At 40.0% G+C, this 15112-nt stretch overlaps 1 protein-coding gene across 1 annotated transcript in view; it reads left to right on the top strand.

Moving 5' to 3' along the window:
- Nucleotides 1–15112, top strand: part of LOC125679294 (uncharacterized) — a 280879-nt gene that overhangs the window by 166679 nt on the left and 99088 nt on the right. Inside the window, exon 50 of the mRNA XM_056154454.1 lies at nt 12350–13109. Coding sequence (XP_056010429.1) covers nt 12350–13109 — 760 coding nt within the window. The remainder of the gene's footprint in view (nt 1–12349; nt 13110–15112) is intronic.

Raw genomic sequence — 15112 nt, 5'->3', positions numbered from 1 at the left:
TCTCTGAATATATTTTCATGGGACACTGTATATTCAATGGGTTTAATATTACAGACCCTGAAGCGTGCTACTACACCTCCAAAGTGTTTCGTTTCGTTCTGTGCAAACCATTCACTGTACCGTGCAAACTATTCACCGTTCCGTGCAGAGCGTTCAGCGTGTCATGCAGACCGTTCACCATTCCATGCAAATCGTTTCATGCATGATCAAGCCACGCCCATAAAAACGTGCAGATCGTTCAAACCACGCCCTTAGAAACGTACAGACCGTGCAAGTAATTTCGGCATGGAATGTAGGACAGGTAAACATTTTTGGGAACTTGACCAATTTTTTCAAAATGTCTCTAAAACGGGCTTTCAACAGTGAAAATCTGCAAATAATCGAAAGAAAACAGTTTATTATAAAACCACCAGGCAGAGCAAAATCCGATACCATTTTCTCACCCTTGGTAGTTTCTAGCAAGTGCAGAGACATGTATATCTCTGCCGTCGTTATCTTTTTATTTTCTTTTATTTATCTATTTTTTTTTTATTTGAATACAGGAATAATTTATTTGTCTTGTTACATTTCTATGATCAAGTTTCTCTTTTTAAATAAAAATATTTTCATCAAAATCATTTATCGGAACTGTCTGCATAATGCAAAGACTAATCTAGCTGTGTATAACTTGTGTATTCTACGCAAATTCCAAGGTCCTTTTTTTTCTCCACAATACAGGTAAGGTAGTCTGGGTATTTGAAATTAACATTCGTACAGAAGGTGTGAAAATCGGCAGGGGCAATTGAAATATGACAAAAAAGGTGTTTATATCTTCTGTGTCTCAAAAATGAATTAGGTTTAAAATTGAGGCAAATGCAACAATCTAATTAAAATTGGATGCTAGATCCGTTCGCATATCTGTTGATCATTACTGTAGTTAGTCATTATTTGTTTTATCTATTCATTTATATGGTTTATTTCTCAATCTATTTCAATCATATTTTGATTGTTTCTTTTTGTTTTGTATCTTCCCTTCTTATCCAAGGTGACAGGTTCTTATCGACTGGCTAATTTCTATGTCTACCAGTTATATGCAAGGATTTGGAAAATTAAGTACATACTTTCAGTACAAAAGGTTCAATTTTGAAAAATACCTGAATTTAAAAACTCGAGACAATCGGGTAATTCTCACTAAATTCAGAATTAGTAATCATTGTCTATGGATAGAATAGTGGGGGGGCCAATGTTTTCCTGTTGAATTCAAATGTTAATTTTTGGACACTGGTTGGGCTGTCTTTAGGGATGATATAAGTTGTAGAAAAAATATGTCTCCAATTTTTTCAAGTTCTTTATAGCGGCCATTTTGGATTTTCAAAATGGCGGATATCGAAAACGTAAAATTCTATTATCTTGCCTTCTAAATGACCTAGAGCTTTAAATTTGGTGTCCAAATGTACATATTTGCGGATACTTAATCCAATAAAAACACATTTATACACCTACATATGATCGAAAGGGTTGTTATGGCTGCCAATTTTTTATTTTCACGCACGTATGCCAATGCATATATATCTTTTTTTTCCCCCCATCATTTTCACTTCTAAATCACATAAAGGCTGGACTTTAGTGTTAAAATGTAAACTTCTGGGGATAGAGAAATGAATAAAACAGGATAAACAGGATAACAGGATATTTATTCGTCTGCACCAACAATAACAATACACAAACACCGAACAAGGCGTCTATCGCCTCTGTAAGAACCAAATCAATTAGAAATAATCTTTATCAGTTAAGTTCTCAAAATCCAATTACAACATTTCACACACACACACACATACACACCATGTCTAGAAAGAACACACTCATATATGAATTTGTTTTACATTCCGCCATCCCCCCCACCCCCACCTCTCCATTATGGTGATAATGATAGCCTAACAATCGATTATATAATTCTGTAGTGTCTTTGTGCAAGATTTTTAGTTGGCAGTGTTCATTGTTACATTGAAGGATCTCCATCCTCCTCCTCATCGTCATCGATTCCCATGGGGCGATCCTGACCCGTGTTACCACACACCTCTTCATCTGCCCCACACGTACACATCTCAGAACAGTTGAGATGCTGAGACCTGCATGAGCAGCGAGACATGCATTGGGTCTTCTTGCAGTCACATTTGATTAGATGTGTGATGGCAGTTGGGGCTGGAGGGTCCTTGGTTGTGATGGGTACCAGCTGATCTCCTTCTGCTCTCCATCCATGTTCTGTTGGTTGTGGAAGCTGGGGGTCCGGTACATGATCCTGATGCCACACCATGGCCTGGAAATGTGCTCGAGCAATGGCTTCATGTAAAGCTCCCCGTGTTGGTGGCAGCTTCTGTGCCTCTAGCTGTTTCTTGGTAAACAGTCCTCCACCTCAGCTTGCCCACATCCACCACTATAGTACCAGGCTCATACAGCTGGCATACAAATGCCTCAATGTCACTTTCTGTGTCAGCTCTCAGCTCCTCAGAGGCCCCAAGGTCATCAAACGCAGATACCACCTCAACAGAGCACCTATTGAGGGCTTGCCAACATGTGAGCTTTCCCTTGCCGGCAAACCGACCAGTCTGGTCTGCTCCCGTGAATGCATGGAATCCTGGCAGGGCTGCAGCCTTCCTGACACCAAGTTCATGTACTATTGGTTCCAGTGAGATTTGCCTCTTCTTGTTCCCCACACCCGTGATGAAGTATGTGTCTTTGCATAGTTCATGGTACCGGTGAAGTGCTAGGATGAATACATCAGTATCAGGTGACTGAATGTACAGCTGTGTTGCACCTCTTCGGACGGCATCTAGACAGTGAAGAATGATCCTCGTATCAGCCTCCTCGTGGGAGCTATGGAGATGCTGTACATCCATGCAGTTGGAGAAGACATCCTGCCTTGAAGTGACGATGAAGACCTTGGTAGTCCCCTCAAAGTGACCCAGAGCTTTCTTTGCCAGGTAGACAGTTATCTCATCTTTGGTGTTGGTGTTCGACAGGAATTGTTTTGCTGTCAGTTTCCCAATCGGGGTGCTGTCTTGAACGTGGTAAGCAGAGGGCGGCTTGCCACCCTGGCTCCTCTTCCGTGTGGCCTCTTTCAGTGAAGTTGGCAAATCATATCGGTCAAACACGAGGTGGACTTCATCATACCCGTTGGTCTTGCAGTCCAGTGTTGCATTGAAATGGTCAGCCCACTGGGCACATGTTTTGACCCATTGTGGCTTACCCATTGCTTGTACTACTGCCATGCCGTCTATGACAGTCACCTTCTTGGGAGGGGGTGGAGTACGTTCAGGATTGACATCCTCTGGCTGCTGACCAGTGCCAGTTGACTTCTTGGGTAGATCTTCTAGGATGCCTATGAGCTTGCTTTTATCTGTGCATGGTAGTAGTGTCCCATCCATTGCAAAGAGGGCTCGTGGAAGCGCGGTGAATTCATATTGACCAATGGCATCCTTCGAATTGATCTCTGGTCGTGAGCGGGCCACGATCAGCATGCGCGCAAACAGTGACCTGTCGTCTTTCAGCTCTACAACCTGGTCTGCCAGTTTGTGCTTCACAGCTTTCCTGGCACTCTTCCACATCTTCAGTTGGACCTTTTTCATTCTGGCCCAAAGGTTGATTTCATTTGTGTTGATGCGCTCTGCAACAAACGTGTCATACGCTTTCTGACCAATCTCATCTTGGTTGCAGACATCCTTCTGGACTTCAGCTGGCATCACCACCTTGGTGATGATATTCGTCAGGTCTTCACCTTCATGCGTCATGGGATTCATGGACTCTCTGATCACATTCTTCAGTCGACGAATGTTGTCTTCCTGCCTAGCCCAGACTGGTTGATAGGTCGTGGTGCTCCTTGCGTGTAGTTGATTGTGAGCCAGCCATCTGACGGGCTTCTTCAGCAAGCCTACTCAGCTCTGGTGCTGTCAGAAAGAACCTTTCGCGGGCACTGGCATTCTGGGTAATGCCCACAAGACCCCCTGTCACCTTCATGATCCGGTTGATATGCTCCAGTGCATGGTCCACACCTATAGCACAGAAGGGGAGTTCATTCTTATGGACACTGAAGTTCCCATCCATGAACTCTTGGTAGATCCCTGGATCTGTCATCTGCAGGTCCTTCATCTCTGCAAGGTACCGGGGAGCCAGCCTGGCATATTTCTGTTTGTCATGTGCAAAGAAGTATATGCACATCTCATCCAGTGAAGACAGGTGAAGCTCAAATTGTCCATCACGGGTGGCACGGATGAATGTGTATATCACCATTATCATCCGCATGTAGCGCCGCACAAACTTGAACAGTGGACTCTTGGCTTCTTTCCTCTCATCAAACTTTGCCATGGCCTCCAGGACTTTGTTTGACTCGAGGACAGCTAGCATGTTGTTCTGCGTGCTTGTCATCTCCTCTCGGTTGTGTAGATGACAGCTCTGGGCAACCTGTTGTGCTGACTGGGTACATGGGCCCCTCAGATGGGGATGCTCTTGGAAGAATTCATCCACATAGAGGTCGAAGAGGGCTTGGACAGTGGTGATGTGTGCCTCCAAAGCTCTCTTCATGTGCTTGGCTTCCAGTATTTGTCTGGTCGTTGTTGGGCCATAGATATCAGCTTCAGACCAAGCCTCGTCAAGACCACTATCCTCTATGGCATTCCCAGCAGCCCTCAGTGCAGCCATCACAGTGTGCATCTCCCCTAGTCGCAGTACCCACTTGCCTTTGCAGTCATCTCTGGTCATCTCCAGCTGTTTGACTCGCTCATACAGGCCCATGTCTAAGGTGATCACTGTCTTCCTATCGGGACCCATGACCATGCAGTTGATTTGCTGTGTCTGTTTCAAGACTGTTATCAGTGTTTGCCATTCATGGGCTGGGGCTGCTACCAATGGCAGGGCGTTGACCTCTGTCAGAGGCTTCGAAGAGGAGAGCAAAGAGTTGTAGGCTGTCCAAGTTGGGATATCGTGATGTTTGATCCTACTGCCAGGTGGTTGTTTTGGATCGTGGATGACTGACCCAACAGGGTCAGCATGCTGGGGTTCTGCAGCTTGCAGTTGGTCATCTGGTGGGATGATGTCGTCTTGGACGTCCTCAGCTTCAGTTGTGCGCATGATTGTGCGTGAAAGTAGCCACACTGTGTCCTTCGCAGAGTACGGCTTGGTGACATCTGGGGTTGACCGTGTCTTGAAGCTATACGTGGTACCTGTGGCAGATTGTTGGTTTGGTGGATGGCAAGGAACAAAGTCTGGAGCAGTCAGATCCTTGAGTGAGCGGTCTCTAGCCTTTCGGTCATGTAGTCTCAGTGTTCTATGTTCATTTGTGGAGGGTGCATGTTCCCGTCGTTGGAAGAGTGCACAGGCTGTAGCATGGAGTGTCCGCTTCCCATCAGGTGTGTCTTCGTTGAAGTCACTGTTGTCTACTGCAAAGAAGACAAACATCCCTATGTGCATGGTTGTTGGAAAGTATACACCCTGTTCTCTCGTAGACTCTATGACTGAGTTGGCCAGCTGTGTCTCCAACCGCAAGATCCGACTGTAATCAACAGACAGACCGAACCCATGCAGGAAGTCCAGAAGCTTCTTGCTTCTGGTGGACTGATGGACTGCAATGGCAACGGCAAGCGGCTGTGGCCATTCTAAGTGATGGCGGAATGGTGCATCTGGCTCTTTGGGCTTGTACGTGACCTGGCGTTTTGACTTGTAGCAGTACATGATGTTCTGACTGATGGTTAGAACATCTCGATGAATAGTGGTTGAGCGCACAGTCTCTGGCTCAGTGCTCGTGGCTGGTCCTTCCAGTAGCCAGCGGAGGAAAGCATAGAGTGCTTTGGGTATATGCTTTTCAGCATCATCAGTGCTCAGTTCTCCTTCAAATTGCCATGGGTGCATGTTCTGACAAGCAATGGCACTGCGGAGAACAGAGGCACTCTCAAACAGTCGTAGGATGTTGTTTTCATTTGTCATCGTCATTGCATCTTCTACAGCTGCATCACGCACGGCAGTAGAGAATACACGGTCTGACTCGTTGCGACATTTTGCTTTCATGAAGTGAACATCATCAACGTGAGAGGCTATTTTCTCCTTCATGCCTTGGGTAGTAGGTGATGGGACATTGTGCACACCATTACTGTCAAGAATCCTGGAGTAAACCGACTTCAGGTCAGTCATGTTGAGAATTTCACCAGCTTGGAGTAGAGAGCGAACAAGGTTGGCAAACTCAATGTCTGCGGCTATTTTGCTAACATTAGTTTCTTGAGGTGTGTGTTCTTTGTCATCACATGATGTCCCACTCTTGGGAGCACGTTGGACATTCCGCACCCAGCATGGGAGATGATACTTGACGTCGATCGCACAAGCATCATCTGCACTGATGGCAGCACTCAGCTGAACTTTCCACTTGTGGTTGCTGCCTTCTTCAACAGCTTTCTTCAGCTCTTTACCTGCGTTGAACGTGGATACAACATGTACACTTTCCTTAGTGACCTCTTGACAGAAGAAACAAAGTTCTCTGTTAAATGGAGTTGATGCTGAACGTGTGAAGCGAAGTGTGTCGCCTTGCGTAGAACCTGAGGTACTTGCAGCGGCAGGTGCAGAAGAAGGACGTCCAGACCTTTTTTGAAGATACTGGGTGTCACCATGTTAGCAGGCTTTCTGGTGGCGAACTCTAGCACGCTCCAGGTGAGCAGTGTTGCATGTAGATCCATAACATGTCCGGTGCCACATTGCTTTCTTGTTCCTCAAGTCGGTGGCAGTGAAACAGCTTAATCGTTCGCTGATCTGTTTGAAGTCGGCATCACCATACCGTGCCCTCTCTTGGATGAACTTGAGAAATTTTGCATATGAGCCCAGTGCTGGCTCAGTCACTAGTGCACCTTGGGGATCCTGACACTTAATGCAAAGTGTGAAATCAGTTTCTTTCTTGGATTTCTTGCTTGCCAGCTCCATCATAGCTGAGGGTCATGAATCTGTTACATACCAATAACAAATAACATACCAATAACAAAGTGAACAACATAACAAAGTGAACGACTCAATTGGGATAAGTGCAGATGTGTAATTCTTATTTCTAGGGGCTTAACTAATATAGTAGGGGGCCAATGTTTTCCCGTTGAATTCAAATGTTAATTTTTGGACACTGGTTGGGCTGTGCCATAAAAACCTATTTTTATCCCTTGTAGGTTATTAAAGAAGGTTTCATTCGATTCTCTATCCCCAAAAATGTACAACTGGACACCAGAATCGAAACTCTAGGTCATTTAGAAGCCAAGATAATGGAATTTTACGTTTTCGATATCCTCCATTTTGAAAATCCAAAATGGCCGCTATAAAGAACTTGAAAAAATTGGAAACATATTTTTTCTACAACTTATATCATCCCTAAAGACAGCCCAGCCAGTGTCCAAAAATTAACAAGCAAGTTCAACGGGAATTTCAATCTGCTACATTGGCCCCCCCACTAGAAACAGGCAGATATGAAAGAAAAATTGATAACCATGGTAAATATGAAATTCTTCCTAGATGTGAAAGAGTCTGTCAACACTGTATCTCAGGTTCAACAGAAGATGAATTGCATTTTCTTCTTGAATGTCCACTATATAAGGATCTTAGAGGAGAATTTTTTAATAAGATATTTAAAACCTTTCCAAACCTAGTACTGCTTAACAATACTGATCTGTTTACATGGATTATTATCGGTCAAATGAAGATCCTCAGAGTTTGCTGTTTTATTATGCCAATATTTAATTGTAAATTTTAATACAAGAAAACAACATACATGTACAATATAGTTATGTGCATGTATAAGATGCAAGATGATAACTGCAACATAGTTACTATGCTTATACTATATGAATATGTGTTTTGTGTGTTTATTATGCATTGATAGATGTGATGGCTAACTCTCTGTTCATCATGCAATGCAATTGTCTTTGTTTTCCTTTGTCATGTGCTTCTGTGATTTTGGACTTTGTCAATGTACATCATTATGCTCCTCTGGGGCCCAAATTGGTTGAATAAATATTCTATTTTATTTTATGTCTAGATGCAACCCCTCCCTTCCCCCCCCCCCCTCCCCCCCGAGAATATGTTCCAGTCTTAGGAAAAAAATGTATAGGTTTATTCAAGATATGTCTTTGAGAAGAGGCCTGGAATATACAAATTGCCCATGTGTTTTAATGGCACTCAGATTGAATGTACAAAAATAGTGATACGGATGCGACTTTTTCAATGAATTTAATAAAGCAATGAATAAATAAAGTTGAATATTAAATATTCCATGACGATACAATTTATGCATCTTTTCCCTTTATTTCCAAAGTTAAAAATATTCATTTCCTTTTATTCCAACGTGTTCGTAAGTCATTAAACTATTCTTTGGGGGCCTCTGTGGCCGAGTGGTTAGAGCATCACGCTCAAAATCACACGGCCTCTCACCTCTGTCGGCGCGGGTTTGAATCCTGCTCGCGCCGGTAAGTGAGAAAGTTTCCCAGTTTACTTTCGAAAGATCGGTGGTCTCTTCCCAGGTACATTGTATCTGGGGTCTCTCTTCCACCAACAATAACTGGGCGCCACTATATAGCTGCAAAATTGTTGAGTGGGGCGAAAAACAGCTTAAACTAACCCCAGGATGAAACAAAAAATGCCGAAAAAAAATCTAAGCATGCAGGTCATGCTTAGCGTTTCGTGCAGACTGTTCACAACCCTCTCCCCGCCCAAAAATATTTCAATCTTTCCTGACGAGAAATTTCTTTAAATCATTTGATCTGTTTTCATACACGTACACATGTATATAAAATGTATAGGTTTATTCAACATCAGTCTTTGGGAAGAGGCCTGGAATATACAAATTGCAAATGTATTTTATCGACACTCAGAATAAATGTACAAAAATAGCGAATCAGACTTGACCATTTCATATTCAGTTTCAATGAATTCAATAGAGCAATGAATCAATAAAATTTGATTAATCAATATTCCATGACGATATGACTTTTGCATATTTTTCTTTTATTTCCGAAATTTAAAAAAAAAAAATCATTTGTTTTCATTCCAACGTGTTCATTGATCTAATAAGCAAAAATGAAATTTACCGCATCGTACATGAGCAAAATGAATCATTATCATTTCTTTCTCAACCTTTTCTTAATATCTAGAATCTGCAATAATATTGAAACTATTTGAACCAAATAATATCGAATCAAAGCGTGCAGGCTACACCTACCATATCGTGCAGACCGTTCACAAAGCGTGCAAGCCACGCCTACAAAGTGGTCAGCATTTCGTGCAAAGCGTTTCGTGCAAACCGTTCACCGTTCCATGCAGACTGTTCAGCGTTTCGTGCAAACCATTCACCGTTCCCTGCAAGAATTGTTTTGTACCGTTCAGTGCAAGTGGTGTAGTAGTACGCCTCAGAGTCTGTACATATTGTCTTGCATTTTTACCAAAAAAGATCAACCATTACTTAGTTAGAATAGATTTTATTTCTTTTATTGAATGAAATATCTTACGAATGTTTGTTCTCATTAGTATATTTATAAGTGACTCATCATTTCATTTTTCATATATTTTGAAAAAATAATCTAAAAACCCCATTTTTATAAAAATTTATTGTGAGGTCAATATTAGTCCAATTTCCTTTTTTTCCCACATAATAATGTAAAACTTGATCAAATTTTCTTTTTCTGAGATGCTAAACAAATTGTGATACATTGATTATTGAGAATATTTTATTAATCATCAAGGCAAATTTTCGAACCTAGAAATGCTACAGTTTGTTAACTTTGTGCCATAAAATTTTAGTTTAACATTTGATGTGTTTGTGAAGAAACTACATACATGTACGAACAATTTGCATTTTATAATATTGTATCTATGTTTTAAAAAAAGGAGGACTACAAATAACGTTGCAATAGATTGTGGAGTTTTTTTTTCAAAAAGGCATTTTTCAATGAAATATATATAGTTAGAAAAATAAATGAGGTCAGACTCATTTATGGCCAGGTATTGTATATTAGGCATTGCTTTTCATGATCTAATTAAAATTAGATCCCTTGATCTGCTCACCCACGATCACAACACGTAGGTATGTGGATCATTTGAATTAAGAATCTATTAATCTTAATTAAATTATAGTTTTCATGCCAACTGTTTGGTTTATTAAAATTCCTTTTAGAATACAAAAGTTATCTTTTGATAGAACATTATCCCAATGTTATTCCCAATTTTTTTTATGGGATGACCCGGCACCCTGTAAATAATTTCTAGCCGAGATTCCGATGAGATATTTGTTGAACATATCACTATCTGGTGGCTTCGAAACGGGTGCAGGTTCAAACATATAAGGTTGAATCCCTATACTCAAGTGTATCTCTGGTATTTTCAATGTCACTACCCATGGTGTTGCTAAAACTGGCCATTTCTCACAGAAATTAAAACGATAACATAGTGGCATAATATGTGTAAAGAAATACAATTGTCTCGGATGACGTCATAGGAAAGGGCCATAATTCCGTCATTTGTGTTATAGAAATAATCATTTCTGATAGGTTTTTTGTGCATTTACCTGGATTTTTTTTTCAAAACAAACACATCTTGTAAACTTTATTTTAGAATCTATTTTTACCGTACTTTATATTACCTGTAACCATTTTCTCAGTTTCTGTCCGACTGCTTTTTGAAAAAGTTCATGGACAAAGGCTACTGGGGGTTTTTATGGCAAAGTCCTTCAGCTGATGAAAAATATCCACATCTTTTTCCTCACACATTCCTTTGAAAAATTTTCGGGGGCATTTGTGTTTGAAAAACACATCTTGTTTTATACTGCCGCTAAATATTAGAATATTTAGCTTAGATATGCAGAACAGAAAAATTATTATAGATTTCATAGCCCTTTTAGCTAGTGATACTTTCAACTAATGCTCAGGTGACCGACAAGGCCTGTGGTCTCTCTTTAAATATCTTTTTCTTTACCCCTTAAAATCTAGGATTTAAAATATGTGCATAGTGATATCGAGGATCGAGGCCTTTAATAAAATTGTGAATTCATAGCCTCAGTCAGGCATCGAAGCCTCCAGGGTTGGGCTATAAGGATCGTATCCAGCCGACAATGAAATGCAGGGGACTTGGGAAATAATTTGATATGATCAACTGATTCCACATGTATATTTTGATGTGGGTGTACTTTGACACACTGAATTTGAAATCATTGAATGGGATTGAAAAATATGGAAATATTATAACATAATACCGAAATGATATATTTCATATTTAAAACTTGATCATTAAAAACTTTAATACCCAAGATAGTTTTCTTATATTCCTATAGCTATCACTAATACCAGTGAAACAATGAATTCACAGATGTTTAGTCCATAGGTCAACATGGTCAATGATCAGTTTATCATTATAAGACTGCACAATAGATATCTTATTCTTCTCAGTTTGTCTGCAGATGATTCAAATTCCTTAAAGGTACATATACAATGTACTCAATTTTTTATAAAGATATCAATACATAAATAAATTTCTATGAACAAATACAACAATGAAAGTAGTTTCAAAATACAAACTTTGTTTTTGTCATACTTTCTTTCCAAAGCGGGTCGATTGTTGACCACATAACTGTCTTATTAGCATACTGCATGCTATTTCTCAACCAATTCTTGGACTTGTGCATTAGTGTTTTACACATATTTAGTAACAATTAATTTAGTCTTATAATTATACTCATTACGATATAAAGATTATAGGTATCAAAACTTAACGATAACATTGGGTTATGTCGCATGAGTTGACATAATGCCATTATACATGTAGATACATTTAACCATGTTAGTTTGGATAAGTTCTTGATTATTAGTACATATGTACCTTTAAGCTATTGAAACATCAAGTTAAAACAGTTAGAGTGTGCAAACAATATTTAGTCAATGCTTATTATCATGATCAAATTTGTCTGCATCTTTGTTGACAGTTTTTATTATACACCGGGCATCTTTATATGGGTCATATTATGGTACAGCGAATCTGTGTGTCAGTCCGTCTGTTCAGGGTTTTCTGTTTCTATTTTTATTTCTCTTTCGTGCATCAAGCTTAAACTTGCTATGTAGTTTCTTTGTGGTCACTCTAGATCATATTAATCTATAAATATACATCATACCTCAATAGATGATAATCTCTTAATATACATCATACCTCAATGGCCCCAACTATCCAGACATTTTTCAGTGCAGTGATGTTGATTTCCATAAGGTTTCGCTCTCCATGTCATAAGTTGTGTGCACATTTATTCCTCCTTAATTATGCCATGTTGATGTGTAAATGTTCATCATAGATTTGTTCACTGTTTTCTTTTTTGTAGATTGAATGCCTGCTGTTTCAAATGCTGTCATCATATGCATCATTGTGTAGTATATATGCTGCACAGCATGGTGGCCTACCAAATCAAGAGAATCCTGCATTTGGTTCAGATAAAGTCAAGAATTTGATCAAAAACGAGGACATCCCACTGTTAAGATATTCAGTGGAAATTTTGGATGAGAGCCACAAGCTCATACGACAGGGTCGCCAGAGAGCATGTAAAGCTCACATAAATTCTATATTCAAAAATGAAGGTTTGGTCATTGAAGATTTTGGCATCAAGTATGAACATTTTGAGCCCTACAATGAATTGGTGACTACTTTTGAATGGGATGTTCCATATTTGCCTGAAATTCCGAAAGAATTTTTCTTGAAGTTTCCAAACCTGCAGTATTTTTCACTGGAGTCAGGTTCATTATTGAAAAACTCGGTCTGCCCACTTGGAGCATCAAATCTACCTGATCTTGAGACAGTCAAGCTTCAGAATGTCAATATTCCAATGTTACCCAAAGATATCCTTCAGATACCAGAGATGAAGACCATGAATTTGATCAATTTACCACTCAAGAGTATAGATGTGAATCTGCCACAAAGCAGCAAGTTAAAGAAACTGGTTCTCCAGAACCTGCCGTTAACTTCTATCCCGAAGCAGTTGTGCAGTTTGACAGAGCTTGAAGAATTATATATTGACTACGTTCCTATTGTTACTCTGCCCAACGAAATGGCGATGCTGACGAAGCTGAAAATCCTATCTTTGAAAGGTATCAAGCGATTTTAAAGTATCATAAATAAACAATGAGTAATACTGTTAAACATCAGAATTTATACAAACATCATTAATCCTGAGAGAGACTTGAGCAATAACCCCCCCCCAGCCACCCACCAAAGATTGGGGGCATATTACTATTAATCTGTTTGTCATTTACTAAAAGATATAAAGTATGAGTATCTATGTATGAGCAAATGGACCCCGGTGAGCATTGTGGTCCATTGGTTTCTTGATAGTGTTTTCTCATGGGTGGCTTTTGGGTTTTGTCTCAAAACTGAAGAGGGTGATAAGTTTCCTCTTTGTCTGTCCCTTTATCAGTCAATCAGCCTGTCCTGTTTGGTTTTTATGCCCCCGCCACAAAGTGGTCGGGGCATCTAAATTTTACCCTTGTCAGTCTTTCCATGACACCCAATATTCCAGACTTTTGAGATATTGAATTGATTTTTTGCAGTCTATGCGAAAGACATCGGACCGTCGGACCTGACCGATGTGCAGTGCCTCAGGTCCGACGCATCATTATTTACACCGGACCGAAATGTCCGATGTCTCAGTGTCCGGTTTTGAGCTTTACTATATTGATGCGGAGTCATTTAAATGTTTGTTATAAGTAAAAAATAGCACACAAATCCAAATACGTAAATGAATGTGATTAAAACCGCATGGACTGTCTAGAGTATTATACGGGAGGGATCCCTGGTATAGTATTACTAGTATAATAAATAAGATTCCCTTGGTTTTGCATTTTCACGTGTTTCACTTTTTTACATTAGGTTTTTCGGTCTGACAAAATTTGGTTCGGTCCGGTGTGTTCATTGATTACACAGGACCGAATGTCCTGTGTGGTCCAAAAAACTTTCGCATAGACTGTTTTTGTAGGCAGCCCGGTGTATATTATATAAGTTACAGATCTAGTTTGAGTTTTGTTCCAGTTCGTTGATTTTTTTTATGGAATTGTGCTCCTTCAATGTAGAAAAATTAATGTTGGGACCAGTTTTCGGGACTTTTTTCTAAATGCCTATACAGTCAGATATTGTACTGATTTTTTGATGAGTTATAGATTGAGTTTGAGTTTTGTTCCCGTCCATTGATTTTTGATAGAGTTGTGACCCATTTAAAATGTAGAAAAATTAATGTATTTATTTTATGGCTGTTAAAACATATAAAGGATTGTTGTTGAGTCCTTTATTGTACTAAATGTATGTAACATACAATCTAAATACCGTATTCAATGCTATAAACTTCGATGGATTTCCTACATTTGACTTAACGGCAGGCAGGGGTATTCGTGTCATACCGACACATCTAGTTTCATAATGTTTTGAGCTGTGGTTTACAGATTTTGTCACAGTTGAATTATTTTTATGAGAGTTATGGAACTTTGTGCTGAATGACATAGTTTTCCGGACTTTGTTTTACTATGCCTTAACTTGGGAATCTGAATTTTTTTGTGTGGTTATCGATTGAGCAGATACACAATAAGTTTTACTTTCATTACAGTTGAAGTATTGTAACAAAAATTGTAAAACTTAGTCTCATGGTTGACTGAATTCTTGTACTTTGCCTAGTTTTCTGTATATTTATACCCCCCGCAACAAGTTGTGGGGGGGGGGGGGTATACTGGAATCGGGTTGTCCGTCTGTCTGTCCGTCCGTCCGTCCGTCCGTCCGTCTGTAGACGCAATGGTTTCCGGACTCTAAAGCATTATCCTTTCCACCTACCGTCACCATATCATATATATGGACTACCCATGGGATGAAGATGTTCCCTATCGATTTTGGGGTCAAAAGGTCAAAGGTCAAGTGCACTGGACATCGAAGAAGCAATATGGTTTCCGGGCTCTAAAGCGTTATCCTTTCCACCTACCGTCACCATATCATACATATGGACTACCCATGGGATGAAGATGTTCCCTATCGATTTTGGGGTCAAAAGGTCAAAGGTCAAGCGCACTGGACATCGAAGAAGCAATATGGTTTCCAGGCTCTAAAGCGTTAT

The sequence above is a fragment of the Ostrea edulis genome, chromosome 2 (assembly GCF_947568905.1).
Source record: "Ostrea edulis chromosome 2, xbOstEdul1.1, whole genome shotgun sequence".
Lineage (NCBI taxonomy): Eukaryota > Metazoa > Mollusca > Bivalvia > Ostreida > Ostreidae > Ostrea > Ostrea edulis.
The sequence above is the reverse complement of the archived record's forward strand: the minus strand, read 5'-3'. Positions and strand labels throughout refer to the sequence as shown.